At 42.3% G+C, this 27,953-nt stretch overlaps 1 protein-coding gene across 1 annotated transcript; it reads left to right on the top strand.

Moving 5' to 3' along the window:
- The first annotated feature begins 1,926 nt into the window (after positions 1 to 1,926).
- Positions 1,927 to 27,953, top strand: ISX (intestine specific homeobox). Its single transcript, XM_051643059.1, has 5 exons — positions 1,927 to 2,098; positions 9,674 to 9,916; positions 22,279 to 22,430; positions 26,924 to 27,040; positions 27,717 to 27,953. Exons 1-5 carry the CDS (start codon positions 1,927 to 1,929, stop codon positions 27,951 to 27,953), a joined length of 921 nt encoding a protein of 306 aa, XP_051499019.1.

Consider the following 27,953-nt stretch of genomic DNA (forward strand, 5'->3'; position numbering starts at 1 on the left):
GGGAGCCTTGTTAGTAACTGAGCAGTTTTTATCCAGGATATATATTCAGAGCATTTTTCTTTTCCTTCCTTCTGCATACAGATGACACCCTCACCTCTACGCAGCCCATAAATTACCCACTCTCTCATTCTGCCTAAGTACAGAAAGGGAAGACATCCTTTTTTTTTTTTTCACAGGCACCAGCCACAAAGCAGGAGAGGACAGCTTGGCCAGAGCAGCATCCCCCATGTGCATCAATTGAAACAGCAAGGTGTCCTCTCCTTACAGAGAGGACCACAAGACCTTTTGCACCCACACAACAGCTGCCACCTCACCACCCAAGCAGGAAGGCATGAGATCCTCCCTTACACAAATGGCTCCTCGAGCCACTGGGCAGAGGGATGCAAAGGGAACAAAGGAAAGCACTTACCACGCTCTCTACCCCATGCATTTCATCAGTAAGAGAGACACTCACTTGTCTACCCTGTCGCCTGGGGAGAAGCTTGATTAATAAAATCAGATAATTAAATATTCTTCATCATGACTGGCTGCACCATTTTTTACCTCTTTCATTGTTCTTTTCCCCACCACCCCCTTTGCTTTTCCAGTATCTCTAACCTGGAAAAAGCCGAAAGCCTTTCATCTTATCAGGTGTGGTTTATTACCCCCTGGTTACACAGTAATTTTGGTCTCCGCTCCATGAAGAGGTCATATGATGGGATATCAGCTCAAGAATTGTCAGTTCATTGGACAAATAAGGCAGGGTCTGCCAATACAATTATAACAGCCTGATAAGGAAAGCACAGAGGAGAACCAGCAGGAGAGGGAGACACAACCATAGCAATTTAAAAGGTGAGGGGCAATCGTAGAATAAGGCAAGAAAGTGGGGGCAGGGAGAGGGAAGGAACGGGAGTGTATCTAACCACACGTTCTTCCAAAAATGAAAACTAATGAGAAGACAGAAGTAACTCAGAAGAGGAATCACTGGCACTCATCCACATTATCCAGGGAATCTTCTCCTCCTGCGGTGGTCGCCTGACTGGGAGGCACAGGCAACTGGTGGTGATTATCAAGCTTGCCTCATAGCTCAGGAGAGAAAGAAAACGGTGTTTTATCTTTGGGAGTACAGGTGGGGGGTGGAGGGCACTAATTCCTATTCCAGAGTATGTTGCAAGGGACATCTCTTTTTCTCTTGTGACTGATAAGATGGGATGATGTTGAAAAGCACCTGTTTGGAAAGTTCAAAGGGTTTCTGAAGTAGAAGAAAAGAGAATCTGAACCAAAGCTGGTGGCTTGGGGGATGGCTGAAGGACAACCTGTGAATTGCTGGTGAGGAAAGTTTCCATGTGTGAATTCTCTGCATTTGTGAAAGAAGTTTACAGGATAAACTCTAGTTTACTCTTGCTCATAAACAGCACAAGGAACAAGTATTTGTTCTGCTGATTATTATCCTAACTGCATAATAGTACAAATCCGGTGGGCTCGTCAGCAATTTCAGCCTGAAAGCAAAAAGGAGGATAACTGTCCCACAGACACAATTTACCAACAAGAAGCAACCGTTCCCAGGGCATTTTTCACCTGGATCTGGAAGGAGCACACCTCTTCCTTGGATGGCCATGCAATTGTTCAGAGCTCCATAAATCTGCACTGGATGGGGGATGTTTGGCAGTGGGTGGGGTTGGTAGGACTTTTCACCCTCACTTCTAATGCTCTCTTCCCCAGACACGGAAGCACAGATCTTGGTCTCGAGCTGTGATCAGCAGAGAGGAGCAGACACGTGTGCTCACTTGTGGGTTGCCTTTTGTTTCTTCTCCCAGCGCTCCTGCAGGTCAGCCCAGCACAGGTGGGCAGCGACTCTCACCTTCCTAGCTGCATGTTTCTCGGGGTGCACCAAGAGCCAGGAGAGCAGGAGAGGACTCTCTGCCCTGTGGCCGCTTTGGCAGGAAGATGACGGACCCCCAGGAGTGTGCCAGCCAGGGGAAGCCCAGCCTGTCCTTCTCCATTGAGGAGATCTTAAAGAAACCTTCTTCCAGCACCACCCTAAGCCGTGGAACCAGGAACAGAATTAACTACACTGAGAGACTTCCAGCCCTAAAAGCAGGGTCACCACTGGCCTTTGGTAAGTACCATTTATAGCTCTTAATGAAAATGCTCCTTTCTTTTTAACCCTTAAAGCTATCCCATTTGGTTATGTAGGATTTTTATTCTTTAGCTTTTGTAGGAATCTACCATTTCCCTAATCAGGTACAAGTCATTCCTTATACATACAGAAATAGTCTTTTTGAAGTAGCTTGCTTTCAGCCTCACAGTAGACTGTGCTCTGCTGCCAGCCTTGAGTGGGTTTTGTACATTTTGAAGCCCTAGTGTCATTGCAACCTGTACAGTTACTGCAGGTAGCTCTGTTCAGGGACAGTGAGAAGTGCTTATTGTAAACAAATACAACATCCTGGTGTCCTTCCCTTTAAAAAACAAGACACTTGTTTTTAAAAAAAAAAAAATAATAATCACCTGTCACAAGGAAAGACAAGCATTGAGACCCAGGTGTCTAGCCTGAAACTGCTGCAATTCAAGGAAGTTGTTAGAGTTTCACTTATATCAAGAGCTGAATGCTGTCTGGAATTACAGCCAAATCTCATATCGGTACCATTTTCTGATAAATCCCACCACTCATCCTCAAGCAGGAGAAATGGTCTGTAAGGGTCATGATAACTAAGAAGTGTTAAAATTCAATTGCTGGAACAGAAAAAGACAAAGCGTTTGTGTTTAATCATTTCTCCATATCACCAGGGACACCAGGTCCTTTCATGAACTAAATAAATCTGGGTAGTAGATAACTAGCCTGACTTCAGTCTTAGCAAACCAGCAAGTGTATTAGCCTTTTTTACTTCAGTTTCCTCAGTTTTGTTACTTTGGCCTTGAATGAACTTTTACCCCCACTGAGATTGCCCCTTTTTTTTCCTTAAACAAAGACCAATGGCCAGTGTTTTCTGGATTTACTATTTCTTCTTTTTCAATCAACATCTTCCATGAAAAGGTAATGGTTTATGTATACAAACACATCCACTTAACTGAAAAATGACCTGCAGTTTTGACAGAACATTTTCCCTCACCTCTCACTCAGCTGCTTTCAAAGCTTGATGCTACGCTTTATTTTTGTAACACAGAGATTCATTTCATGGATCAGGACCCCATTTCCCAGGACACTGAAAGAGGCATCCACTAGTAAGAGCAAGAGCCTTTTTTTCTAAAAATCTGGCAATTATTCTCATCGTTTTGTCTCTTTTTATGTCCAAGCTGGATACCTGGGCTGGAAAAAAAAAGACAAGACCTAAACTGAGAAGGAAACTACAGCAAAATGAGCACCACAATCACTAGTGTAACACTGGTCACCAGTTGGGCTTGAGCCCATTAACTCTGTCTCTCAGCCGTGCTTTGCACAAGATTTGCACTTTCTTGTTCACCTCAGACACAGGGTAACGTCACTGTCTCTGTACAGAGCTTGTTTCTTGGCCATAGGGCAGAGCCCACCCACGACATATCTCACAGCCACGGGAGCTCCGGGAACTGGGGCTGGGTAGACAACAGCTGCCTTTGTGCCTGTACGTGCACCTTTCCACAGAAGACTGTGTGTGGTGGAGAGGGACGGCATGCTGCTGAATTATCACAGAAGCATAGGATTGTTGAGGTTGGTTGATTATCTGTAAGTCTAGCCTGCTGCTCAAAGAAAGGGCAGCTTCAAAGATAGAGGAGGCTGCTGAAGGCCATGACTTGTGTTGCTTGGCTGTTTCACCACTGCTGCTGTTGGAAGACTGCAGCATTTAGAGGTTTCCTAAATCTGCCAGTGCAGATTGGGCCTGAATAACAGCACACCCAGACCGTATTTGAAATACAGTCCTGAAACAGGTGAAGGGTTGGTAGTTTGTAGGCATGGACAAGGACATAGATGACACTAGTGCAAGCATCATGGGACCCGTGTACTGAAGGAGCCCAGGTGCCAGGTTGCCAAGTGGAGGAAACATGTTGGCATGAGCTCTCTGGGAGTAAACTTTTGTGAGCTGAAAGTCCTTTCCAGAGAACTGCACATTGCAGTCACTGCATGCCATGGGATCCAAAGTGAGATAGATTGCACCACTGCAAATGAAGTCAGTGCTGCTCATAACACGGACCATAGAACTGCGTTTTAGCAACATGAGACTCTTCTCTGGGAACAAAGAAGCATGGCAGAGACAGAACCTTTTTAAGTTTGTTTCACGATCAATATGTTGAAGCCCCATTTCACTGTGTGTCTCTGCTAAGTGTGCAGCTCCAAGCACAAGCTCCAACAAATCTGTGTGCAGGACGTAGTGAGTTCCTAGGATCACATTACTGCACTGCCAGTACTGACTCATCCCAAATTGCTCCACCTGAGAGTACAGTCAGTTTTTCACCTTGAAAACAATGCAGGCAGAACAGTTAGGCCTTGCTTTTGGCTTTGCTTCATCACCTGGCCAGAGAGAGACTGCAGCTGTAGCAAGAGAATATAGTGACTCTTCTCTCCCCCACCAGAAAGCAAGGTTGAAATAACATACTTAAGGCAATGTAAAATGTTAACTAATGAAAACAGTATGTACACATAAACATTAACTTAACTGTCACTGGATCTGGGAATGCAGGAAAGCTGTAGAGATACTCCAAAATGTTGTACATTGCTTTTGCAATCGGCCAAGGATGTTTAAAAAAGAGAATGAAAGTGAAGCTTTTTCATTGTTGCTTTCTTACTAAGACCAAAGAGATACCTAAGCTTATTACCCTTTGCTTTCTCAGCAGAACTGTCAATTTTTGCAGATAAGTTTTATTTATTTCAGAAGTGAAATACTCTACACTGTATATCTTGGGAAAATTGCTATATTTCATCAAGGTCATTCAACTTCATGCCATATAACACTTGTATTAAATGAGTTGTGTAAAGAGTCAGCCATATCTAATTTGGCTCAGCACTGGCCAAGGTCAGGGAACTGAAATGAGCTTAGGGAACTTGTTGAAAATTCCAGAATGTGACACAAATCCAGTTGCTTTCCCAGGACAGTTTTGCAGCAGCAAAGAAGGAAGTATCATATGGCAGGGGTGAGTTCTATCTCAATATGGATTTCAAGAATATTTCCCACATCCCATATGCTATGCATCCGAGCCAACCATGATCTATATGAGAGCAAGAACTGGCACCACACACATCTTCGTGGCTACCATAACGTAATTACCCAGGCCAGAAATTATCATCCAGCTCATCTGCTGATCTAGGCAGTCTGGGTACCACTATCATACTTGTCCTGAAGTCTAGATCTAACCATTAATAGCTCAGGAGATGGTTAGGACCAGAGGATCCACATATGCAGAATAACAGAAAAGAGGGACATAGACAAAGTTCACCCTGGAATCCTTTCCCAAGAAAGCCCTGGGGTGCTGAACAAGAAGATTTCAAGAAGTTGCTTCTAACCTAAATTGTTCTATGATTCTTTGACAAAGAAGATGTTGTGATGTACAGCGCCAGTCTTTCATGGAGAGCTGGGGCAGACTTGATCAAGTATGAGAAGATCTCTGGGCCTGACTCCTAAGCTCACAGCTTTTTGTCAGTGTAATTCCAGTGGGCCTTGGTGTAAGGAGTGTGCAGTCTTCTCAGGAGTGTGCAACTTTCCAGTTGCAGTATTAGCCATTTGTGAGTTTACTGCACAAACAGGTCTACTAGATGACCTCAAACTGAAGCTGTTGATCTGAAGTCTACCAAAAGTTTTGGATTTTTGAAACAGTCTTATCAAGTTAAGAGGAATAGTGAGCAAGAACTTTTAGTATTCAGTCCATGCTTTCTTCTTCTTCTGGTCAGTGCTTAAAAAGGGTAACCACAGCCTTCGCAAGGGACACAAAAAACCACCCAACAAGTGCTGATCTCTTCTCTTATGCCAACTCTTTAATTTTAAACAGAGAAGACTAGCACACCTATTTCAGAAGAAATCCATGTGAAATCCTCTGGGAACTTGATTTCAATGTGCTTGAAAGTACATCTGAAATAATTGTTCATTACTTCCCCAGTTTCTGCCAGTGAGACTCCACCAACAAGAGTTCCTTTATCAAGTCAAGGAGAGCTTGGGATGAGAACGTTACACCGGGGAAATTAATAGTAAAAGCAGTAACAGATACAGTAATTTTGTCATTCGGCCTGTGTTAAGCTCCATTATGCTAATGATATGCAAATTAATAAGACTACAACTGCCACTTCACACAAAAATGTCAATATGGTGATTGTTTACCTCATCCTTAGCAACACTCCACCCAGATTTATTGCAAATGAGGGAACAGCTGAAGGAATATAACTGAGCAGATACCACCTGGCCAATATCCCCAGTTCACCCTACCTATTATAAGGGAAAACAATCCACCTTACAAAAGGGATAGAAGTAAGAGAAAAACAGCACAATAAAAAGCTGCTTGCACTTTGACAGATCCTTCCCTGTTCATAGCCTTAGTAGGACTCTAAAATCATAAGCCTTATCCCTACAACAGGCCTGTCTCTACACAGTAATTACAGAAAAATACTTAAATGGAACTTAGGACATTGGAAATAACCTCCTGCTTCCAAAAAGAGATCTAGATATCTTGCCTGAAATTTCCCATCCTTTCCTATACAAATGAAAGTCAAGCTAGAAATACCATTTTGAGCCAGAAATCAAAGTAATTTCTGTGCATGGCAGTAATAAATAACTTATGTTGTGCCAGGCTGAAATGTCATTGTCCTCCCCCCCCAAAAAAAAAAAAATCCTTCCATTCCCTGGAGAAAATTTTACCCCATTCCAATTCATAGGTATTTTTCAGAGGTGTCTGCTAGAGCTACATAAATATGCACAGAAAAATACTGACTGGCTTAATGCTGCCACTTCTGACAGTCTCCTAGCTTGTTCAGGACAACAAGCACCAGAGAAGATCACAATGCAAACAGAACTAGACCTTGGGGCACCTGTTTCTCAAATTTGTTCTTTAAATTAATTATCATTCACCTCCAATCTTATCCTCCTGAAAACTTCCTTGATTTTTCTAGCCTCTCTTTAAAGTTTATGCAATTCCAATTTTCTGGTTTGATCTCAAAAAGCAGGTCCTTCTGCTCCTTTTCACCAGGTCACAGAGACATTGGTATTTTCCCATCTACCCAGGACAAGCTTATACATAAGTTGTGCTTGTGACTGGGGTACATGAACATCTCAGAGAAAAACACTGGGATGAAAGGTGTATATGAAGGATGAACACACATGAAAAATCTATAATTTAGAAAATGCCAGTGTCATTCTTAGGAAGCTTTCATCACTGCCTATAAGAGCACCTTGCTCAGGTACCCTTATGCTCTTAATTATCACAGGAGACATGCATCATCAATTCTGTAGCATAAATTTTCACAGTATCACATCTAGCAAGGGAGTGTAACTAGTCCTTAATTTAGGAATAGACGCCTAATATAGAAGTCCTGGGCTAAGAACCCATGCTGACACTGATATCCTCTGAGTTCTTGAGCAAATAATTTAACTCCAGCTCGATGCTACTGACCACTCCCAGGTCTATCCTTCTCCTTTATCCACAAATATTATTCAAAACCTCACTTGTTTTCTCACCAGAAAACTCAAACCTAGTGAATCCTAAAGTAATTAAATTAGTCCTGTTTTGCAAAATATGCCTTAAGAACAGAGGTGCACCTCATACCAGGTTTTTTAAGGTCAGCATGGCTGGACAAATGCAATTGTGTTTGGAAGTTTATCCAAAGATTGGTGAGAATTTGAAAAGATAGCATATGAATAATCATCTTCTACTGACAAGAGGCTTTGGCTAATTTCCAGAGCTCTTGCAATTGCATTTTCTTCATGTCAGTGTCAGCCCTCTGTAAAATTCCTGTTGTGTGGGCTTTTACTGAGGGCAGAATTGGGTACTTAGTCTCCAGATGTTATAATTATCATTGCTCCAAGGCTGGTTACAAAGAGAACTTGGTATTTGTTCAGAAAATAAAACTCTGACAAGTCTAAAAAGTTAAATGCTTTCTCAATGCTAGATACTGCGCCAGAAGTAAAATATATATATAAAATTGAGTTCCTTCCAGTACAACTTGTCGGGCTTCACACCTGCAGGGGAGAAAGGAACAGCCACAGGTGCTGCAAAGCCCAGAGCCTAGATGGTGACTGCTGGGTGACTGCTCAGGAGTACAGTCCATTATTTCTGAATTATTGCATGTTTTTTGGAGGTAACAGCAGACAAACCTGTGCTGTCCCATTCGCATCAGGGTCATGCTAACCATGGACCCAATGGGTTCATTATGCTTGTATGTTGCCTTCTACTCTACCTTTCCAAGCAAAGAAATCCAGGCACGGAGGAAAACTAGATCAAATTCCAGGTTTGCCATTAAAGCAGCACAGACCCATTTCTCTTGTCTCTGAGGAGTCAAGCCTGGGCCATGATTGCATCTACCAAAGGCAGCACATAAAGCACTCAGAATTGGGACTTATGGGGTGGCTTTAACGTAGAAAAGAGCAGGTAAGAGCATGGGCCATTTGGTATACCTCTCTTGGGATGTTAACAATCATAGACAGCCCACTGCCTTGAACCACAAGGCTTCCCAGTATATTTTATTTCAGTGCATGGCTTTTACAAGGTCCTCTTATCTTTATAAGGAAGACTACATTCAGAAAACTTATCTGAAAGATCTCTGCAGTGTCCCTGCTACACAGACATGATGGTGGTAGTAATAAGTGAACACCATACAGAAGAAAAATCATGGCTCCCGTGGCCAGTTTAATCACCACTTATGGTCAGGTGTCCTAGCACAAGTTATCACTGGTTGCTGCTGAGGTTGCCCTCAGCTCCCACTGAGATTGTTTATAATGCCCACACTTCAATCTAAGTTAACCTTAGGGCTGCACTTCATGAAAGTGGGCCAATATGCATGTCTCTCATGTTTGTCCTGTCAACAAGAGGATGCAGGTGTTTTCATGAAGATGAGGTGGCTGCCAGAACCTTCCTAGATATCACCAGTGTCACCTTTTCCAAAGGCAGATGGGAAATGTTGACAACCTGGGCAAAGGCTGCCGTTAGAATTATCCAGTGCTCAAGCCTGAGCAGCAGGCAGCCCAGATGTAGAAGGGCAATTTGACCTGAATCAGGGAAGACACTGACCCTTAGCCTATGGTCCATCTTCCTATGGGGTAAAAATACAGGGACATTTAAGAAAGGACATTTAAAAACATTTGGCTTCCAGCAAGTTCCATGGTGACCTTTCTGACAGATTTTGAGGGCAGTTCCACATCTGCTTTCTTTGAGGTTTTCAGAAAAGCCAACCACCAGTTTAAATATTGACAGGGAAGCTGAGCTTTCTTGATCTTTTGGTTGTCTCTCCTTACTTCTACAATTTGTTTTTGAAACTTTCCCACAAGGACCACTGAAAGTTTTAAAGTGTAAGGAAGCAGACAGTAGGCTAGGCTTTGGGGTCAAATTCACCAGGATCCCTGCAACTTGAAGTCATCTTGGTCTTGATGCACAGCACAGAAGGATTAAGGCCATTTTACGTATGATTAAATTTGATTGGTAAAGTATTTAGACCACATCCATGCTTCTTTTTTCACACAAACTGGAAGGTGTGCTGAACAACAGTTGGTTTATTCAAAGCTGGCTTGTGCCGTGTCCTTCACAGATTCCAGCAGCAGGAGTCAGTTAGACTGTAACTTACCTTCAGCAAAAATGTTTCTCCCTGCCACATGTGCTACACCAATGGTGAAGGCAAAGGACATGCAGGCAGCTCACTGCAGGAGACCGACTGACAGCCCATCCTCCCTCCTGGGTGACAACGCAGGACGTGAACAACTGGAAGGCAAAAGAAAACACGAGGAAGAGGAAGAACAGCTATGTGATTTTCCAGTGGACCATCCACTTCATGGTGAGTGCCTCTACATCCAAACTTTCCCCCAGAGTACCCAAACACACAGCTGTTATCTATAATGAGGTACATGGCAACACCTAACAACAGACATCACAAATATCTCTACTGCTCAGCTCCTGGCTGAGTCAAAGGGATGGCTCTTCAGTCTCACCATCAAAAACATGGAGACCCACCCTAGGAGCCGAAGATCTCACTCAGGCCTGCCAACTCTACCAATTTTAGTGACAGAGACTGCTTTTGGTGTTTATTACTTGTAGGGGCAATCTACAGAGTTGCCATGTTCAGCAGCCTGACTCCCTGGGTTGTGCAACGCCTGTTTCCTGGTAAATGGGCATTGCACAACGTGAGGAGCCAGGCTGCTGAACATGCCGAATCAGCTCCGTGTGTTCCCTACACCTTGGACCCACTGTACAGGTGATCAAGAGGTCATCAGCATGCGCACAGGCAAACTGTTGGTGTGCAACAGGTCTGGCATGTAGGATGCGTCAAGCACAGTTTTCAAGCCTGGCCGTGTTCATAGGTCTGCTCATTTCATGAGTTGTGAGCACTGGTAAACAGCAGCCTATCTCTGAGCCAAAGCAAAGGACAATGCAAATATACTTGGCCAATATGTTGCAGAGACTTTAAGCTAAGCAGAATACATGGTACCTGAACAAGACAAGTTCCTAACAGGAAGATTGCAACCTACTAGTAGCATGTGACAAAATCTGCTTTAAGTTTTTTGAGTTCTAGGAAAGGTTAATACAATCTCACTGCAGTCCACAAAACAGGCTACCAGAAGCAGCAGTAAGGTGTTTTTGGCACAGATTGTTATTATTCACTCTTTTCTGAAAGGGAAAATAAAAGAAAAAAGAAAGAAGAAAAAAAAAAAAGGCAATATAAATTAAGTCAGTTGAAGACTCCTGATGGGCTCATGTGGTCGCAGATGCAGGGTCATTCAGCTGGCTTCACTGAGATCCACACAACCTCCTACCTCCTAGGCCCACACTCTGCAAGTTGGCAGAGGAAAAATACTTGTGAAATATATCTGAAAGAAGAGCTTTGTTCCTGCTGCTATGGTATATACAGGAGTCTTGTGACAAGCTGCTGTCACCTTCTCGTCCCTGGCATGGCATCTGTCTTCATGCAATGAGAAGCCTTGTAGGATAACCAGATATTTTAGGCTACCTCTGCCCTGTAATGTGCACGCAGCTGATGGCAGCAGGACAAAATCACATTGCATCTCACAGAAGAGCCAGGGCTGGATACATCTGGCACTCAGAGTTGCCTGTGAGTGGTAAAAAGGAATATATTTCATGCAGGAGAGTACCCAGACAGAGGGATCATACTGAAGCCAAGAGGTGGCTTTCCTAGGGTGACAGAGGCTGTCCCAACTCAGCACGTAGCCTCATTGACCAGACCAGTGGTCAGAAGCAGCCTCATCAGCAAAGCAGAGTGGAAGCATGTAATTATCTGCGCCAAGCTGAGCAAGCCCTGTCAATGACAACTTATAGTTTAAAGGCATTTTAAACAAAATCCCTCTGTTCCCTGGTTGCAGTGGGGTTTTGAAACCAAGCAGAGGTTTAATGATCTGCTATTTTTTAGGCTACCGGTTCCTGCAGTTGCTGAGCCTTTGATAGAAACTGGCTGAAGGAGGGGGGAGGATCTTAAAGCACTGCATTGGCATTTTCCCTGTGGTGCACAAACAATGATATTTCGGATCCCATTCATACACTCTGTCATTCTTAGCAGGGAGCTAGAGGCCTAGGTTTAAAATGCTTTCCAGCATCATAAGCTTCAGCCTCCTTCCTCCATTTTACATTAGGGGGGAAGAGCTGGCAGCTCTTTTTCTCCTGCCTCTGGCTGTGGCTGAAGTCAATCTTTCCCAGACAAGATTAGCAGCAATGCCTGCAAGAGAGGTAGGCGGGACCATCCCTGGAAGCAGTCTGTAATTCTTAAAGCTTGAGCTGATAGCAAATTTATTTCTGTTTCCATGCCTATCTACTCTGCAGTACTTCAGTTACACTTTTAGCATGGTAGCTATAGGCTGGTTATGGGTTCTCCAGGCAGCCAGGCAGTACCAAATGCTCATAGCATCTGCCATGGAGGTGTTCCCAGGACCTCCCTCACACCCACACCGAGGATGCCTACAAGCACCCAGGGGAACTGCACCAACCTCAGCAATGGGAGAGCTTTCTGATGTGAAAGACATCAGAAGTCCTTGGCTGGCCATTTCCTCACCTCTTTCTCACAGGCCACCTCTATCTATATAAAACATCTGCATAATTTGTGAGGAAGGGTGCTAGGCTCTGACTAAATGTACACATCTGTATAGTTGACAGGGAGCAGAAGAAATCAAGCATACAGTCTCCTTGGAGGTGGGAGGGCTGAGGCTTGTCTTGTGCTTTTCTGGATAGGAGGAAAAAGATTATAAGGAAGCTATGACAATATGCCATTCATGGCCAGGTGGTCTGAGATAGCAAGAGCAGCCCATATGTGACCCTGAATGTGAATTTGGAGCATATTTCCAGGAAACTCTCTAACAGTGGGTGTTCCTAAAAATTGCCTCTCCCACAAAATGGCTTCTGCTACAAAACGGTTTAGAAATGCAGTGTCATTTAAACTAAATAGATGTATGCCCTTATCATAAACCATTTACAGGAAGTAATGCCTCTTGCACTTTGAACTTAGAGGTTGCCTTGTAAGCAAAAAAAAAAAAAAAAAAAAAAGAGAAAAGCCCTCATATGCTGGAGATATGCTGACAGTGGCATATAGTGTTCTTAAGCCCCCATTGAATTTGGAAGCCTTAATTCTGAATGTCGGGTGCTTTCACCTGTGTCATTCTGTGTGAAAAGCTCAGCAGAACTTTTTCAGAAAACCTGGTTCTTGGGATGCCATGCTGATAAAACACATTTTATAAGGATACCATTCTGAGTAAGGCCTTACTTTGGAGTTGTGGGTACAGGCTCTGCTTGGGCCATCTCTGTGAAATGATGAATTGCTGCTATTTTGTTGTGTGCAACCACCATCTCTGCCAGGGTCTCAAAACTTAAGAACAAGCAGGGCAAACTCCTGTCGCTGTCAGTCAACATCACGGCAACATGTCCAGGTAAAGACACAAATTAAAGCCTGAGCTTCCACTTTCCTTTTAGTTCCTTCTTTCTGCTCTCCACGCTCCTGGGACTTGACCAGTTCACCACAGTCAAGCACTGGAGCCCAAGAGGATTATTTGCCTCCATGCCTGCCTGACCTGCAGCAGCTCCTGCTGGAGACTGCCTCATGTGAGATCCCAGCCTAGTTCAGATCCTCATGGGCAAGTCTTTTGCCATGTCTTTTACACAGGCTGGGTCTGATGGTATTCATTTGTGTGTGTGCATAGTAACTACAACCAAAGATGGTGGGTAAGTGTGCCCAGCATTGCACATAGATAAGGGTTCCAGTCCTCTGCTCCAGTGATGGGGCAGTCAGTGCCTTGGAGAAGCCATATAGCGTCATCACCTTAAAACACTGGCAGATGCCTTGTCTTGTGGGATTTCTATTTTGAGCAATAATTCAAGTAGAAGGTACATCATGCTTCAATACATGAAGCTAGCTCCTAATTCCAACAGAAACTGAGGGTTTCAGGCTTTGGGAAAAGCTGGACTATGTTATTTCCTGTAGCTCATGACTGTAGAGGAGGCTGCTGTAATGAATCAACATCACCCAAATACTTCCATAGAGGAAATCCTCTGCAAACTTCTGACTGGGAGCTCAGGGATCTTTGTATTAATCTAATTCTTTTATTCTTATGATAGCATCTTTGATCCCAAAGCATATTGACAAATTCTGGTGACAATTATCATAAAGACAACAGGAAATACTGAGATTATCTCAGTTCTGGAGAACTTCCAGTGTAAGTCATGTCCCCTTGGTACTGATGTTAGTGGCAGGCATCTTTAGCTTAGTGTTTATGTTTTCTCTGAAGCCATAAATTCATTTGTACAATATGGTCAAATCCATGTACCCCTGTGAAACAGCATGGTTTATCTCCCACAGAACAATCTTTTCCCCAATATGCTGACTTATCTTAATCCATTTATAAAACACCTAAGAGACCAGGAAGCACTGAATAATCACAATCCCAAATCAGTATCAACTGCCCAGAATGGGACTGCAAAAAAAAGGGCACAAGCAACCCATTGTCCTGCAGAATAAAAGGAATCAATTCAAAATTAAAAGGAAAAGCAGGAGGAAAAAAATAAATGCCTATATATATAGTTTTGCTGCCATTAGATCTCTTACCAGTCTTCTATTTATCAGTGTGAATAGTCCCTGCAGCCCTGTGTCTCTGAAGTGCAGTATTCCTCTATACGTTTAGAAATGCAGCAGACCATTGACCTTGTTTTGGTGGGTTTACCTGAGGCGTTGTTGAAGGATGGTTCTTTGTTTTTCTCCCTCTTTGAAGACTGACTGTTTGTAATCACACCCTGGATATTAGAGGCATGAAACCTAAATTCTTTACTCCCACCCGTCAGACTCTGTTCCCATAGATGTCTGACTGATTTAAGTAAGCACTGAAGAAAGCAAAGCTGTCAGCTGTTGGAGGACTATAATAAATTCTGTTTGTGTTGTTTCTTAGTGAGTTTTGGCTTTTGTGTTTGTTGGGTTTTTTTAGTTAAAGAAAATGTTAGCATTTAGTGCTTTCTATGAGCAGCATCTTTTTCCTGGCAATTTTTAATCCAAAGGGTACATCACAGAAGACCCAGAGGTTAATTTGTTCCTGATAGTCAAATCTGTGTAATGTGACCACTTGTAATGCTGATGGCCCAGCCTGATAAGTTTATTTCAAAAATCTTATGAGTACTTACTGTCTTCTCCTAAATTGTCTGAGAACTTTACATCCCCGAGATTTGGTACTTTTAATTACTGTTCCTAGAAATCGAGGGCAGGCCTTTTGCCTACTGTATTAGCAAGTGCCTTGTGCTGAAATGGGAAACAGCAGAGATTACATACTAAAATAATGATGGAATTATACTTTCTTGGAGGGAGCACAAACTTCAAGGCAGGGATGTAAACAAGCATGCCTGATTGGTGTCTAGAGGTTTGCAAGTGCAAATAAACCACGAAGAGCAGGAATAAAATAGAACACAGGCTGTCTGTGCATCCTGCAATAAGCTCAGCTTTCTCCATGGGCAAATGGCTGGTTTCTGACAACTGTGGTGACCAGACAGTGTGGGGAGAATGGTAGGGAACTTATTTTTCTTGGTGAGAACTGTTACTGGATCTGCCTGGCCACTGCTTTTAAGGTGAAGTTTGACAGTGGCTGAACATTCACAGGAAGTAAATTTCAAGCTTGATATTTAGCTGAATGGGGAAACTACACATACCTACTCCAAATCCACTTTGACCTAAAGGAGTTAATGAAGGTGTAGGTCATTAAGCCCGGTATCAGGTGCTGGAAGTTAACGCACTCCCCTGTCAGTTGGGGTCCCTCAAACCACGGTCTGCACATTTCTTCCTCCAAATGTTTTGCTGACCATTGGTAGCGCTAGAGTTGCACCGTTTCAGGGCAGCAGCTTTTGTAAACACCATAATCATTTAGCTGGCATATGGGAAGGGTTAACTTCACCAGGGGCTCATGTTGATAATGAGCATTATCCTCTGCAACAAACTGTACACATGAATGGTTTCATATATGCTGTCTACTTGCCAGCTCCTCTGACAAGCAGACTAAGAAACTCCCCTGGCCACCACTGTACAGCCTCCTTAAACAGGTTTCTAGCCTGATATTTTCAGCATTCCTGCTCACATCACCTAAAGTCTGTACCTCTCTTCATTTGTGTGACAGCATTGCTGTCAGGTGATTAGGCACTACTTTGCTAGGGTGGAAACAACTCTCGTTCAAGGAGTTATAGACTGAAGGAAGGAAGTCAAGACTTTAAAAGTTCAAGTCATGTTGCTCTGTCTTAACTTTGGCAATGCCTGAAAGGCCAGCAACTGGATGCTAAATGCTGGGTTTCACTAACAGGAGGCTCTATCCACAGCACGTTGTCCCTATCCAGTTAGGATCAGTCTTGCTGGCTATGTCAGTCCTTCTTAACAAAGGGCCAAAAAAACACTTCAATACAGATTAAACACATTGCTGTACTCCCACCTAAATACTGCAGCTCAAGCTCTTTTGAAAGCTGTGATCTAGCTCTTTAATTAAGAGAGGGACTGCCATGGGTACATCTCTGTACACAGACAAGCATGTTTTGTCCTGATGCCGTCAAAAATCTGCTATAACTCTTTGATAGAGTTGCAGTTGGCTTGACTGCCATGACCAGGATGTCACCACAAGAGAACAACATTCAGAAAAGCCACACGAAGGAACCAGTTGGGAGACCCATATATCTGTAATTGGTTGAATTAAAAAGAAGAGAACAAGGAACTTATTTTAAAGAAGCTAAAAGGGAGAAACAGAACTAACCAGATATAATTAAGCTTTTTTTCAATGCTCCTGAGTTTCTTTTTGAGAAACAAATGATACAGTCAACTTTGTTGCACAGAGAAAAATATATTTCTGAGGATATGTAGCTAAAGCCACTTCCTTGCTTCTGCAACTTTGTTCTCTCTTCTTGTCAAAGCAGCAGCAAAATGTTTGTATCTGGTTGTCGTATTCCATGAGAGGGTGTCTGTCCAGAAATGACAAAGAGGATTGCAGGAAGATAAACTGATCCCACCAGTTTTCAGCTACCTAGATGATGGATTCCAAAGCAAATATGTGTCTGCCAGCAGTGACTTCCAGTCCTTTGCGGTTTTTAGTTCTTTATCCCTCCAGAGTATGCACCCTTCTAATGAGACCAAGTAGGCTTGTTGCAGTCTTAGCCTGCTGATGGACTACATGCAAATGGGAGATGCAATTGCAGAGATCTCCTTGAGGTAGCATTTATCTAGCTGGTTCAGATATGGGGCAGCTGAGAAACAGCACTGCAAGGTGTAGCACAGGCTGTATGCTTGGTACAGACTATGATCCGGAATAAATTTGCCCACATATGGCATTGCTGCCGCTGCACATATTTTACTTAGCAAACTCAGGTACAGGCAATAGTCTTCAGTATTTATTTGCTCATATCTCTAATATCTTGTAACTTGGTTGTACTAGAGAGTGGAAATAAGTCATTATGTGGTAAGCTAAAATTGTATATATAAGCAATTATGAATCAGGCTCCTTGAGCTGCATGCAGTACGAAAGCCTTAATTTCTCTTACTTTCTCAGAAAGGAATGATGAGGGGGCTTCAGCCCACATGGATATTTTGAGGTCAGAGATCACAAGTTGGGAAGGACCTCTGGAGACCATCTTGTCCAACCCCAACTCTAAACAGGAGAAGATTAAATCAGATTGCTTAAGCCTTTGTCCAATCAAGTTTGGAGTATCTCCAAGGACTGAGACTTCTCAGCCTGTCTAGGCCCACATCAGACTACCTTCATGGTGAAAACATTTTTTCCTATTATATAATCAGAATTTTCCTTGCTGCAACTTGTACCCATTGGCCTCATCCTTTCACTGCGCATCTTCCAAAAGAATCTGTATTTCTAGCAAGTGCAAATATTTCAACTAGTAATAAAGCCTGATTTCTAGAGGACAAACGGAGCCTGTTACTGAATTTACAGGAGCTATACTGCCTTATCAGCATGGAGAATCTGGCCCTTCCAATGTCAACAGTAAGGCAATGTAGAGACAGCTGTATCTCCAAGCATCTGCAAATGCTGACTTAGTTGCCTGGTTCTTTCAGGCTTGGTTTCAACAGTCAGCTAACCTGTAAATGACTTTCACAGAGCATAAAATCACACTTGACTATCCCCAGCTTTTACATAGAAAAGAGCTCAGGAAACTCAGACAGACTCTTATTTCCCCAGGGACTTTAGAGCCACGTTTGTAAAGCCAATGTTATACTTCCAACACTTTCTAGCCTTATATCTTCCACCCACATTCTTTATTAGATTGTAATTCTGAATGCAGTTGTTTGCTGTGGGATCGCTAAGCTAAGGTCCCAAGGCAAAGGGAAGTATCAAAGCTACAGTCAGAGAAAGTTTCATCTTGCAAGAGAAAATGTTCATATAGAGCCCCAGATATTTTGTATTATTTTTTAGTGAAAAAAAAAAATAGAAAAACTTATTACTTATAGAAAAAAATGCATTCATCTAGCTTTCCTACTGGCAAAAGCCTTGATTAGTTCACAGGAGTCTATTTTGTTAGCAATTTAATTTAATTTCCAGTTGAAATCCAAGCCTGTCTTTCTGTCTGTACTGGCCCTTAGCTGACCTCGTGTATTCTATTTTGTTTATCTGCTGAGTTTCAGCTTTGAAAAATCTGGTTTCAGAAGGATTGACACTTCTGAGTCCTGTGTAAAGCCTTCCCTGACATAAGAGCCTCTTCTGTAAAACAGTTCACCATTCAAGAAGGAAAAGTGTGGAGGATGTAAGAGTGAACCAATAGGAAGTTTCTTTTGCCTTTCACCAAGTTATCATCTGGGTCATTTTCATAATAAAGAAACTGGTATGAGACAACAGAAACTCACGAGTGTATTCTCTCTCAAGCCATGCTCTCTAGTCCTGGACACTTCTTAGCTGACAGTGGGACAGAATGTTGTGAGAGATTAGCTGGCAGATCCACTGCCTGTCCCAACTCTAGCAAAGTTTAAAATACTGTGCAGTTGAAGACAATGGATATGAATCTCAGGTGCCATAAGATGTCCCAGCTCAATAAAAAAGTTTCTTCCCAAATTTATGCCAGAAGTGCACAGCCTTTGCCTTCTTATTCTTTCATATTCTTTGTAGGGTAGACTTTGTAGCTCCTTCTAGTCTCATGGTCTTCACTACTGAAGTTGTTTCATACATTGGCTCTGTACAGATGGTATTCATTTCATTGCTTGTACCAGCTCATTTCTTCAGTCTGTAAGTGATTGATTAATCCAATGAACTCTGTACCAAGTGTCCTGGGAGCACTCACAACTTCTTAGGATAGGTATCCACATTATCATCTCAGGCTCTGGAGGGTATGAACATGCTTTCTAGGGGAACAGCCTACAGCTAATATGGTCTAATAATGTAAATAATTCCTTTTTATCTCAGATAGTAGTCTCTGGTTTGGGCACTAAAAGAGTTGCCTTAGCTTTGATTCCTTATTATGAAGAGGACATGGGCGCTGTCATCATATGTGCTTACAGGCAAGAACTAATGATTGTTTTTTGTATGGTGCCTGCTGTGATCAGGTCTGATGCAGCTGGTCTTTGGCATTCACTTAAATCCCATCATGGTCCAGTTCAGTCATCCCAGTTCTGTAGAGTCTGGTTAATGTAATGTTGGTTGATGAAAAGCTCAACATGAGCTGTCAATGTGCACTTAGAGCACAGAAAGCCAACCATGTCCTGGGCTGCATCAAAAGAAGCATGGCCAGCAGATCAAGGGAGGTGATTCTCACCCTCTATTCTGCTCTTGTGAGAATCCACCTAGAGTACTGTCTCCAGTTCTGGAGCTCCCAACACAGAAAGGACATGGAGCTGTTGGAGGGAGTCCAGAGGAGGGCCACTGAGATGATCAGAGGGCTGGAGCACCTCAGCTATGAGGACAGGAAGAGAGAGTTGGGGTTGTTCAGCCTGGAGAGAGAAGGTTCTGGGGAGACCTTAGAACAGCCTTCCAGTACGTGAAGGGACTACAAGAAAGTTGGGGGAGGGACTTTTTACAAGGGCTTGTAGTGGTAGGAGGTAGGGGGACAGTTTTAAGCTGAAAGAAGGTGGATTTAGATTAGACATTAGGAAGAAAATCTTCAGTGTGAGAGTGTTGAGACAGTGGCACATGTTGCCCAGGGAAATTGTGGATGTCCCCTTCCTGGAAGAGTTCAAGACCAGGTTCAACTGGGCTTTGAGCAACGTGGTCTAGTAAAAGGGGTCACTGCCCATGAAAGGGGGTTGGAACTACATGTTGTCTAAAGCCCTTTCCAACTCAAACCGTTCTATGATTCTATGATTCAGTATATGAGACAGAAAGGCTTATACTGGACTAAATCATTATTTGCTGTGTTCTAATGGAACACGAAAATACACTGTGTTTTTAGTATTATTTGATGTGATATCTTAGGGTTTAAAATTTAGATGGTTTCTTTGCATAGTCATTAAATAATACTTCCGTTCGTTAATCTAATACTTTAAAAAAATATATATACAGTGGGATTTTTTTGCTAATTCAGAAACTTTCCAGGAGATAGACAAGTTTGTTCTCTTTCTCCTGAATGAGAGATTGCTAGAAGTTACATAGACTGCCAGGGCATACAAAATCTGGCAGAAGAAGAACCCTGCTGGCATCCTAGATGTTTTTATACAGCTGGGACCACAGGAACAAGGAAGCAGTCACAGTTTGAGCTTGGATCTCTTGCTCCATTCTGGAAATGCTGGAGGTAGACTGCAGCTTCTTCCAGGTTTGTGGAGCCAGTCTTCTACCCTGGATAGAAGCAGAAGCTCAGCTCATTGTTCAGGAAGATGTACAGGACATCTCAGGGAGACTTCAAATCTCTGAGCCCATGACAAGGTCAGGACAAACTTCTTTTGTAGTCGGAATCTGCTATACGAATTGCCCTTTACCAGATAAATATATATACTATACGTTGTAAAGATGTAGATACAGCAGAGATATTCATTACTGTATGACAGAACATTATGTGCTTGACAAAATATCAGCTTCGTACTCAATCTTACATGTCTACAGGATCTCCCAGGAGAATATGGAGGCCAGGCCCCACACAGGGGCATGAGATGAAAATCTTCCAGATAAGAGACACCACTATGAATTGTTAGCTCTATCATATCTACAGTGGACGTAGTCTCCTGAGATTCATATTCTCAGCCCTAATATTTCCTTTTTAATCCATCCAGCAATAAACCCCTTCACAGCCATCTTTTCAGAAGGTTGGAGTAGATGCAACTTGGTAATTGGGGCTTCTTAGGGTAGAGTGCCCATTGCTATATTCAACATAAGCACAAAAAAATATTTCTCATTTCAGATCACTGCCCTAGAAGTGTCAGCAAGATTCAATGTAAATAACATTTTTCTCTTGGGGCTGAAGCCAGCACTGCAGTCTAATGAGCAGTACTTTTGTAAGCTGGTGAAACGTCTAATGATTAACTGTGCTGGACATCAGCTTTATTAGGCTGTTTCTGAGGTATGGGAATATTGACAGTATTAATGATAAATGATGCTCCTCAGTTATTCTTGCATGACTGGCTTCCTTTCAAAGAACCCAAAAGGTTTAGAAAAGATGAAATAGTCACAACAGAATATGCCCACTTACTGGTCCCCAGGTGTTGTGTCTTAGGCACCTTCACACCACATCAATGGACAGAATTTTTTATTCCTTGTTTTCTGTGTCAACAGAGTCATGATGAATTTTCAATTACAGAATGACAAATGTCATTTTTTTTTTGTTAGCTTAGGGCCCAATTTATATTGATCAAGACATTTAGTTACCTTTTTCACTGCTTTAGCTCTCAAAAGGAAAAGTTTATGCTAATGATTGAACAAAAGGGGGGAAAATAGTACAAAGTCTCTTTGAGGGACTAAGCTAACCTTCTTTGGTTAACTGTGCTCATTAGGAAGTCTGTGCACCTAGTTACACAGTATGAATGGGTACTTGTCATCAGACCATGGAAGACCAAAAGCAGTTATCCAAAAAGGTCATTTTCTTGAACAACATCATGTCATTGTCAATTACTTCAGGTCATTGAGTAGCAAGCTCATCACAGTCATTAGTGATATTAGAATTTTTATGCTCCTGTCAGGCTGCAGTTTTCCAAGTTCATTAGAAAAACCCCTGTGACTCACAATGCTTGGGGCATAGCTTTTTGCACCAGTCATTCAATGTCAGCTGGAAGATACTCCATTTGTGCATCAGAGAGGATCCCAGCCTTGGGATGAATATCTTCTCTTTCATTCTATGTACTTTAAGGGTTTCTTCATAAATAGTTAAGAAGAGATTCTAAATTAGCATCAGATGTGTGCATGTGACAGACCGGAGCAAAAAGGAGTCTAAGGTTGGTCCAACACTAAAGGACTTTGATGACAAATGCATTGCAGGGCTAGTGTGGTTAAAATAAGTAGGGTTTTGTAGATATTGACATGTAGTGAATTCATGGAATTAGCACTGCAGCTGGGCAGTTTTGCCTCACTCCTTGAATGATAAAGGAGTTTGTTCACATTCACTGCTGGGTCAGGAGACAATCACCTATGGTAAGCACATCTCTAGAAGGTGTGGGAGGTACCATCCCAGCTGTGTAGCAATTTACAAAAATTGCTGGATCTCTGAATCTTCTTGCATCCCTGTGGCCTTTTCCTACAAAATGTGAAACATCTTTCCTTGTTTGCACAGTTGAGAGGAAAGGGAAGCGGAGAATCCGGACAACATTCACAGCTGAGCAGCTCCAGGAACTGGAGAAGATTTTCCAAGTGACTCACTACCCAGATGTCCATATTCGCAATCAACTGGCAGCAAAGATAAACCTTCCAGAAGCCAGAGTTCAGGTACATTGTGTCTCCAAAAGGCTATGCTCATTGCTCACTTTATTCAGAGTACATTCTGAATAGTTTATGCCTGGATGACAACACTAATGAAATACGTGACCTCCCTGTTACCTCACAGAGGAAGCCAGTATCACTGTTCTCCTTTTACAAATAGGAAAAAAGAATTTGTCACCCACCTGGGATTAAGCAAATGGGATTAATCAAAGGGTTAACAGGAGCTCTAAGCACACTAAATGCACAGCAAATAGGAGTTACAGATGGTTATGAGCAGCCTGTTGGACTCTGCAGTGACAGAGAGGCCATTTATGAAAATATTTATTAATCATTTCTCAACCTTTAATATACTAATGTACATCCAGTACAAACTGTCATAGTCATCTGTCTTCTGTAGGGCCTCAAAAAAACAGGGAAAGGAACTGCCCAAACGAAAATGCTTTCTTACTGTTCTTTATTTTGATATCACAGGCTATAAATGCTCTGGCTGTAATTTCAGTGCAGAGAAATGAATCCAGTTTCCCCCAGCTGTAATGCAGTCTTGCTGACCGAGCTCAAAACTGACCCCAAATGTTTGCCGCATATGAAATCCGCTACATTAAAACATACATACCGCTGTGTATTGGAATTTGATGTTGTTTACCCCGCACTGTTGTGATGAATTTTGTCAAGGCAGTTTCTGCACTTGCTATAATGCTGGAGTCATCAGTGTATTTCTGTCCGCATATCCCTCTCTAACAATCAAAGTTCAACACGGAACAGTTTATTGCCTATGACATGCCTGGGACTATCGACAAACCATGATGGGATTGCTTCCTAGTTAGGTGACAGGGAGAATTGGAACAGTATAGCTGTAATATGCCCATTAGCCATATCCGTGCACCCACAATGCATTTCCAATGGAATAAAGCACAAGCTGGGCTACTAGTCAGTGTTCCCAACAGAACAGCAATTCACATGAAAGAACAGGACAATCTTCTGTTTAAAAAATATTTATGACCTGTAGAGAGGGGGGCAGGGGAGAATAAAATAGTTTTCATGGGGAATATCAACCTGAGATGTACACAAAGGAAGTAAAAAGCCCCTTGTTTATGAATTGCAGATGGCAAATTCCCAACTTGGATAGTGTTACACATGACACAGGAAATTCCGTGTTGGTCCTGTCTTGGATCATAAAGGGAAACTGGCCACAGAACCAAAACTTAGCAGTAACTTAGGTACATTACAAATTGTTATAGTTTTGGTTGATTGCATTTGTTAAATGTAAATAAAATAAAGTGCAGAGAATTCATATATGCTCTTGGAACATTGAAATAGTAGTTTTGACAAAGCTGTAAGCAGTGTAAGTCGAATCACCTCCGAGAGATAATTTAACTACGAAAAAAAGTGAGCAACCATTGGATAATCAAGGGAAACATTCCATAACTGAAAAATCTTGCATCCTCTAATCAAGAAATAAAGGTATGATTGCTGTGAAACAGTTTAAGTGGATAGATGGAATTATATCCCTGCCTACATGCAGCACAAAATTAAGAATACTGGATGAGTAAACATTAGAAACAAGAAATTATAAAAAACTAATAAGCAAAGCAGGATACAGGCCAAAGCTTTGGTCAGAAATAATAAGGATCCACAGAACTCAAGAAAAGTCCATTAAGAACAAACAAAAGAAAAAAGTGAACAATTATATTGATCTGTTACTTCATAGAAACAATGAGACTGTCAAGGATAATGCAGAAATGGCAAAGATATTCAGTCATAATTTCTGCTGTACCCTTGGAATTACGTCAGTTAAGGTGGTAGTACCACATGATGCTGATGATGATGATTAAACACTTTCCATAAGGATGATGGTGTATAGCAGCTTCTACAGACAGATATTTTAAAGTCCAGATACCTAGGTGACTTATCTCCAGTAGTTCTTACAAAGCTGCCTGAGAAGCACTTTGGATCATTAGTGTTGATATTTAATCAGTCCTGGAACATAAGAGACATTCCAGGGGCCTTGAAGAAATCTAACGTTGTGTCAGTATTTAAAGGGTAAACAGGACAACCAGATAGATAATGATTGGCCTGTCAGCCAAACATTGATTTTTGGCAAACCATTGATAAAGCTGGTATGAGTCTCTGTTGGGTAATATATTTAATGCTTATCAAAGCTGGTTTGTGGAAGACAGATGTTGACAAACTCATCTTGTTTATTATGAGATTTTTTGTGACAGTTTTAAACTGAAAGAGGGTAGATTTAGATATAAGGAGGACATTTTTAACAATGAGGGTGACAAGACCCTGGAACAGGTTGCTCAGAGAAGTTGTGGATATCCCATCATTGGAAGTGTTTAAAACCAAGTTGGACAGGGTTTTGAGCAACCTGATAGAGTGAAAGATGTCCCTGGCCACAGCAGGGGGCTTGGACTAGATCATCTTCAAAAGTTCCCTTCCAACTGAAACCAGTCTATAGTTCTATAGTACTGTGACTCTTGTGTATTTGGTTGATAAAGGTAATAACATTAATGGCATGTCACTGGAAGGGCCTTGCCTTGGTCCTAATTGGATTTAAAAAAGAGAGTATATCAAATGGCATGTTCTAGTAGACAAAAAACTCAGTCTGCAACAGGTGCCTGATCGCAGATGAGGACATTTCAAAGGTGGTCTCGCATAGGAAGCATTTACTGACACAAAGATGAATTTGAACTACATAATCAGTGAAATCCTTAACAATAATGCTATGAAATGGTAAGAAGAATAAAGGACTGGAAAAATAATGAAAAGGCTGATTCTTTAGTACAGCAAGCTCCAGATCACCAGTCATGTCTCTGCAAGAGAAAAGCAAATGGACAGTCTTACAGAGCAACAAATCGAGCCCATGCCAGCAACATGGGGAACACCACCCTCCCTCTGCACTCTGTTTTATTCATTGTTTCCTTGGATAGCCTGCTGACCACTGAGAGGACAAATTATACTTTTGTGAAATCTCCAACAGGATTAAGGAGGGACTTGTCCCTGGCTTTAGCACTGATGTGAATTCCATGAATGCACACAGGAATACTGTGCTCTCTCTCAATGCTGTAGCTCAGGAACACAGGCAAAATGAAGGATAGCAGCCTGCAGAAAATAAAGTTTATCAGTAGCTTGGTATCTGTGGTAGACAGAGCATGAAGAAATTAAATCCCACAAAAAGAAATTCAGAGTGGACACTGAGAAAGAATTCAGGGGATAAAGGTTTTGGAGAGCAAAAAAGAGCAGTTTGGTCTGTGGACACAGATTTGCTTTTATTTAAAAAAAACGTTAAAAATCTCAGAAGTGAGGACTTTATTCCATGTGCAGACTTTGGAAGGAGCTCTTCAGGGGTTTAATTTTGGCTTCAGTCCCCCCTCTATCCTCAATCATTTTGTTAAAGAGTAATTTTTATGGTGCTGTTCCACCATATAACTCCTGCATGGTAGAAAAGGAATGGAGCAGTTGATACAGACTAAGTAGCTCTCGAGCATATGCAAACCCAGATAAAACTGTCCCTTCAGTAACCTCAGCTATTGCTAACTATCAGGAATATAGCAGAGGGTGTCTGACACTCCCATGACTTCCTCAGAAAGAGACTGAGAAATAATGAAGCTGTTCATTATTTGGTTTAAAATACATATTTACATCCAGTAGCATCTAGTTTTGATCACCTTGAGTTCATGTGAACCACTTGCTTGCACTCAAACAGAAAGCTCCTAAGCCACCTGCAAACTAAAATGGAAGATCAATGCAGAAAGATGCAGTTCTGTGGCTGCACAATTAATACTTGTGTGGCTCAGCCAGAAGCCAGACTGGTAAAATCAGCTGATAAATGAAAGAAGCTCCTCTGAGAAAATTAGCTGTCTGTTTTCCAGTGCTAAAGAGATGGCAGATAACATATTCAGACTGCTGAGTGATTTAGAAGGTTTCATCCCTTTGGGTCTTTTGCTCAGGTCCCTCATATGAACTTCAAAATGTTACCAGCTAAATATAGAAAGAACCTTGTCACTACATCACCACTGGTGACACATTCTTATTGCAGCCCAGCAAAACATCTAGGTGGGTCTTTTCCCAGTCTATTCACTTGGGAACAGAGTGAAAATGCCCTGTCATGCAACAAATCACACCTCCTAGGGAAAACTGAATGCTGTGTGCCTTGACTGCCACAGAGCTTTGACTGCAAAAGAATCTGCTTTCCCAGGAAAGCCCTGGGAGACCTGCTGCACCCTGTGACACTGTCTTTCCTTGAACAGGGAGTTCCTAGGTCTTCTGTGAGCTGTGGGAGAAAGGAGACTGTTGTGATAGTCCAGAGAACCCACGTGCTGTGCCAAGTGTGAAAGGTGCCCTGTCAAACTCAAAGTTCATCTTTAGATTCAGCCCCTGGTTCTGCTGAGCTGAAGGCAAATGTTTCCTGATGCTCACTTAGACTGCAGGGAAAGTAGATGGATGTGAGTAGTCACCTGTTCATTTCTGTGCCTTTATTTCTTGCCTGTATCCAGATCTGGTTCCAGAACCAGCGAGCAAAGTGGAGAAAACATGAAAAATTTGGCAATTTTGGCGGTCTTCAGCAGCTGGCAGAAGTTGATTTCATTCCTGCTCCCAAGTCAGATATCACAGTGAGTATCAGAAGATATGTATAAAGCCACTGAGGGAGAGCTAGCTATCCTTCACCAGGTCACCTCTTCACATGGGACTATCCCAGAGAAGTAAGACTAGTCAAGACAAAAATGGCAGTATGATGAAGAGAAATCCCAGAAAACACAGTCAAATAACACATTTCTTCATTAAATTCAACCTGTTTTGTAAATATGCCATGAAGTGTCTCTTGCAGGATGGTTCTTCCTCATTTTACTTCTAAATAACTTCCTTTTAAAACATACTTGGATTCAAAATATCTATACTATTAGAAATTTCCTGAATGGGAAGAAATATGACATTTGCAGCCACCAACCAATGTTTCTTTATAGACTATATCTCTTTGGAAAGTCCAGCTTTGTTAGGCTGACCAGTGCTTTTTGCCCTTGACCCAGGTCCTTGACAAGTCCAAGACATTTCATATTTTCTAGGCTGGCACACAGACTCTTTTGCTGTCAGGAGTTTTTCCATGGCTAGAACAAAGGGTATTTGGTCTTGCTCCCTGGGTGACAGCACACCACTGGGTTTTAGGGAGATTGTTCTAAACTTTTCTTCTTATTTAGTGAGCTCCAAGGAAACAAATGAGGTTGATCGTAAACTGTATCTGACTAAAAGTCTGTATTGATTGACCTGAAACTGCATTTTTATTCTTGAAAGGCTCCTAGCTTGATGCCAAGAAAGCTTGCTGCTACCATCCCTGCCGTGGGTTACTACTCACCACTGCAAGGGCAGCTGACAACTGCCTGGCTGCCCAGCACGTTCTCCTTCGTCCCCCACCACTTGGAGCTGCTGCCCTTCCCAAAACCATACCTGCTCTTCAATGTCATCCCTCCTTACAGCACACCGCTACCTCACAAGCTGGAAAGGAGCAGTATCTGCGCCAGCTCCACATAG

Source organism: Apus apus, chromosome 1 (genome assembly GCF_020740795.1).
Source record: "Apus apus isolate bApuApu2 chromosome 1, bApuApu2.pri.cur, whole genome shotgun sequence".
Taxonomy (NCBI): domain Eukaryota; kingdom Metazoa; phylum Chordata; class Aves; order Apodiformes; family Apodidae; genus Apus; species Apus apus.

Bases quoted from the DNA above. Each gene is read 5' to 3' on its own strand.
- ISX (XM_051643059.1), top strand. From the start codon at position 1,927: ATGACGGACCCCCAGGAGTGTGCCAGCCAGGGGAAGCCCAGCCTGTCC. The intron at 2,099-9,673 runs GTAAGTACCATT...TGTCCTTCACAG, and splicing joins AGGGTCACCACTGGCCTTTG to ATTCCAGCAGCAGGAGTCAG. The intron at 27,041-27,716 runs GTGAGTATCAGA...TATTCTTGAAAG, and splicing joins CTCCCAAGTCAGATATCACA to GCTCCTAGCTTGATGCCAAG.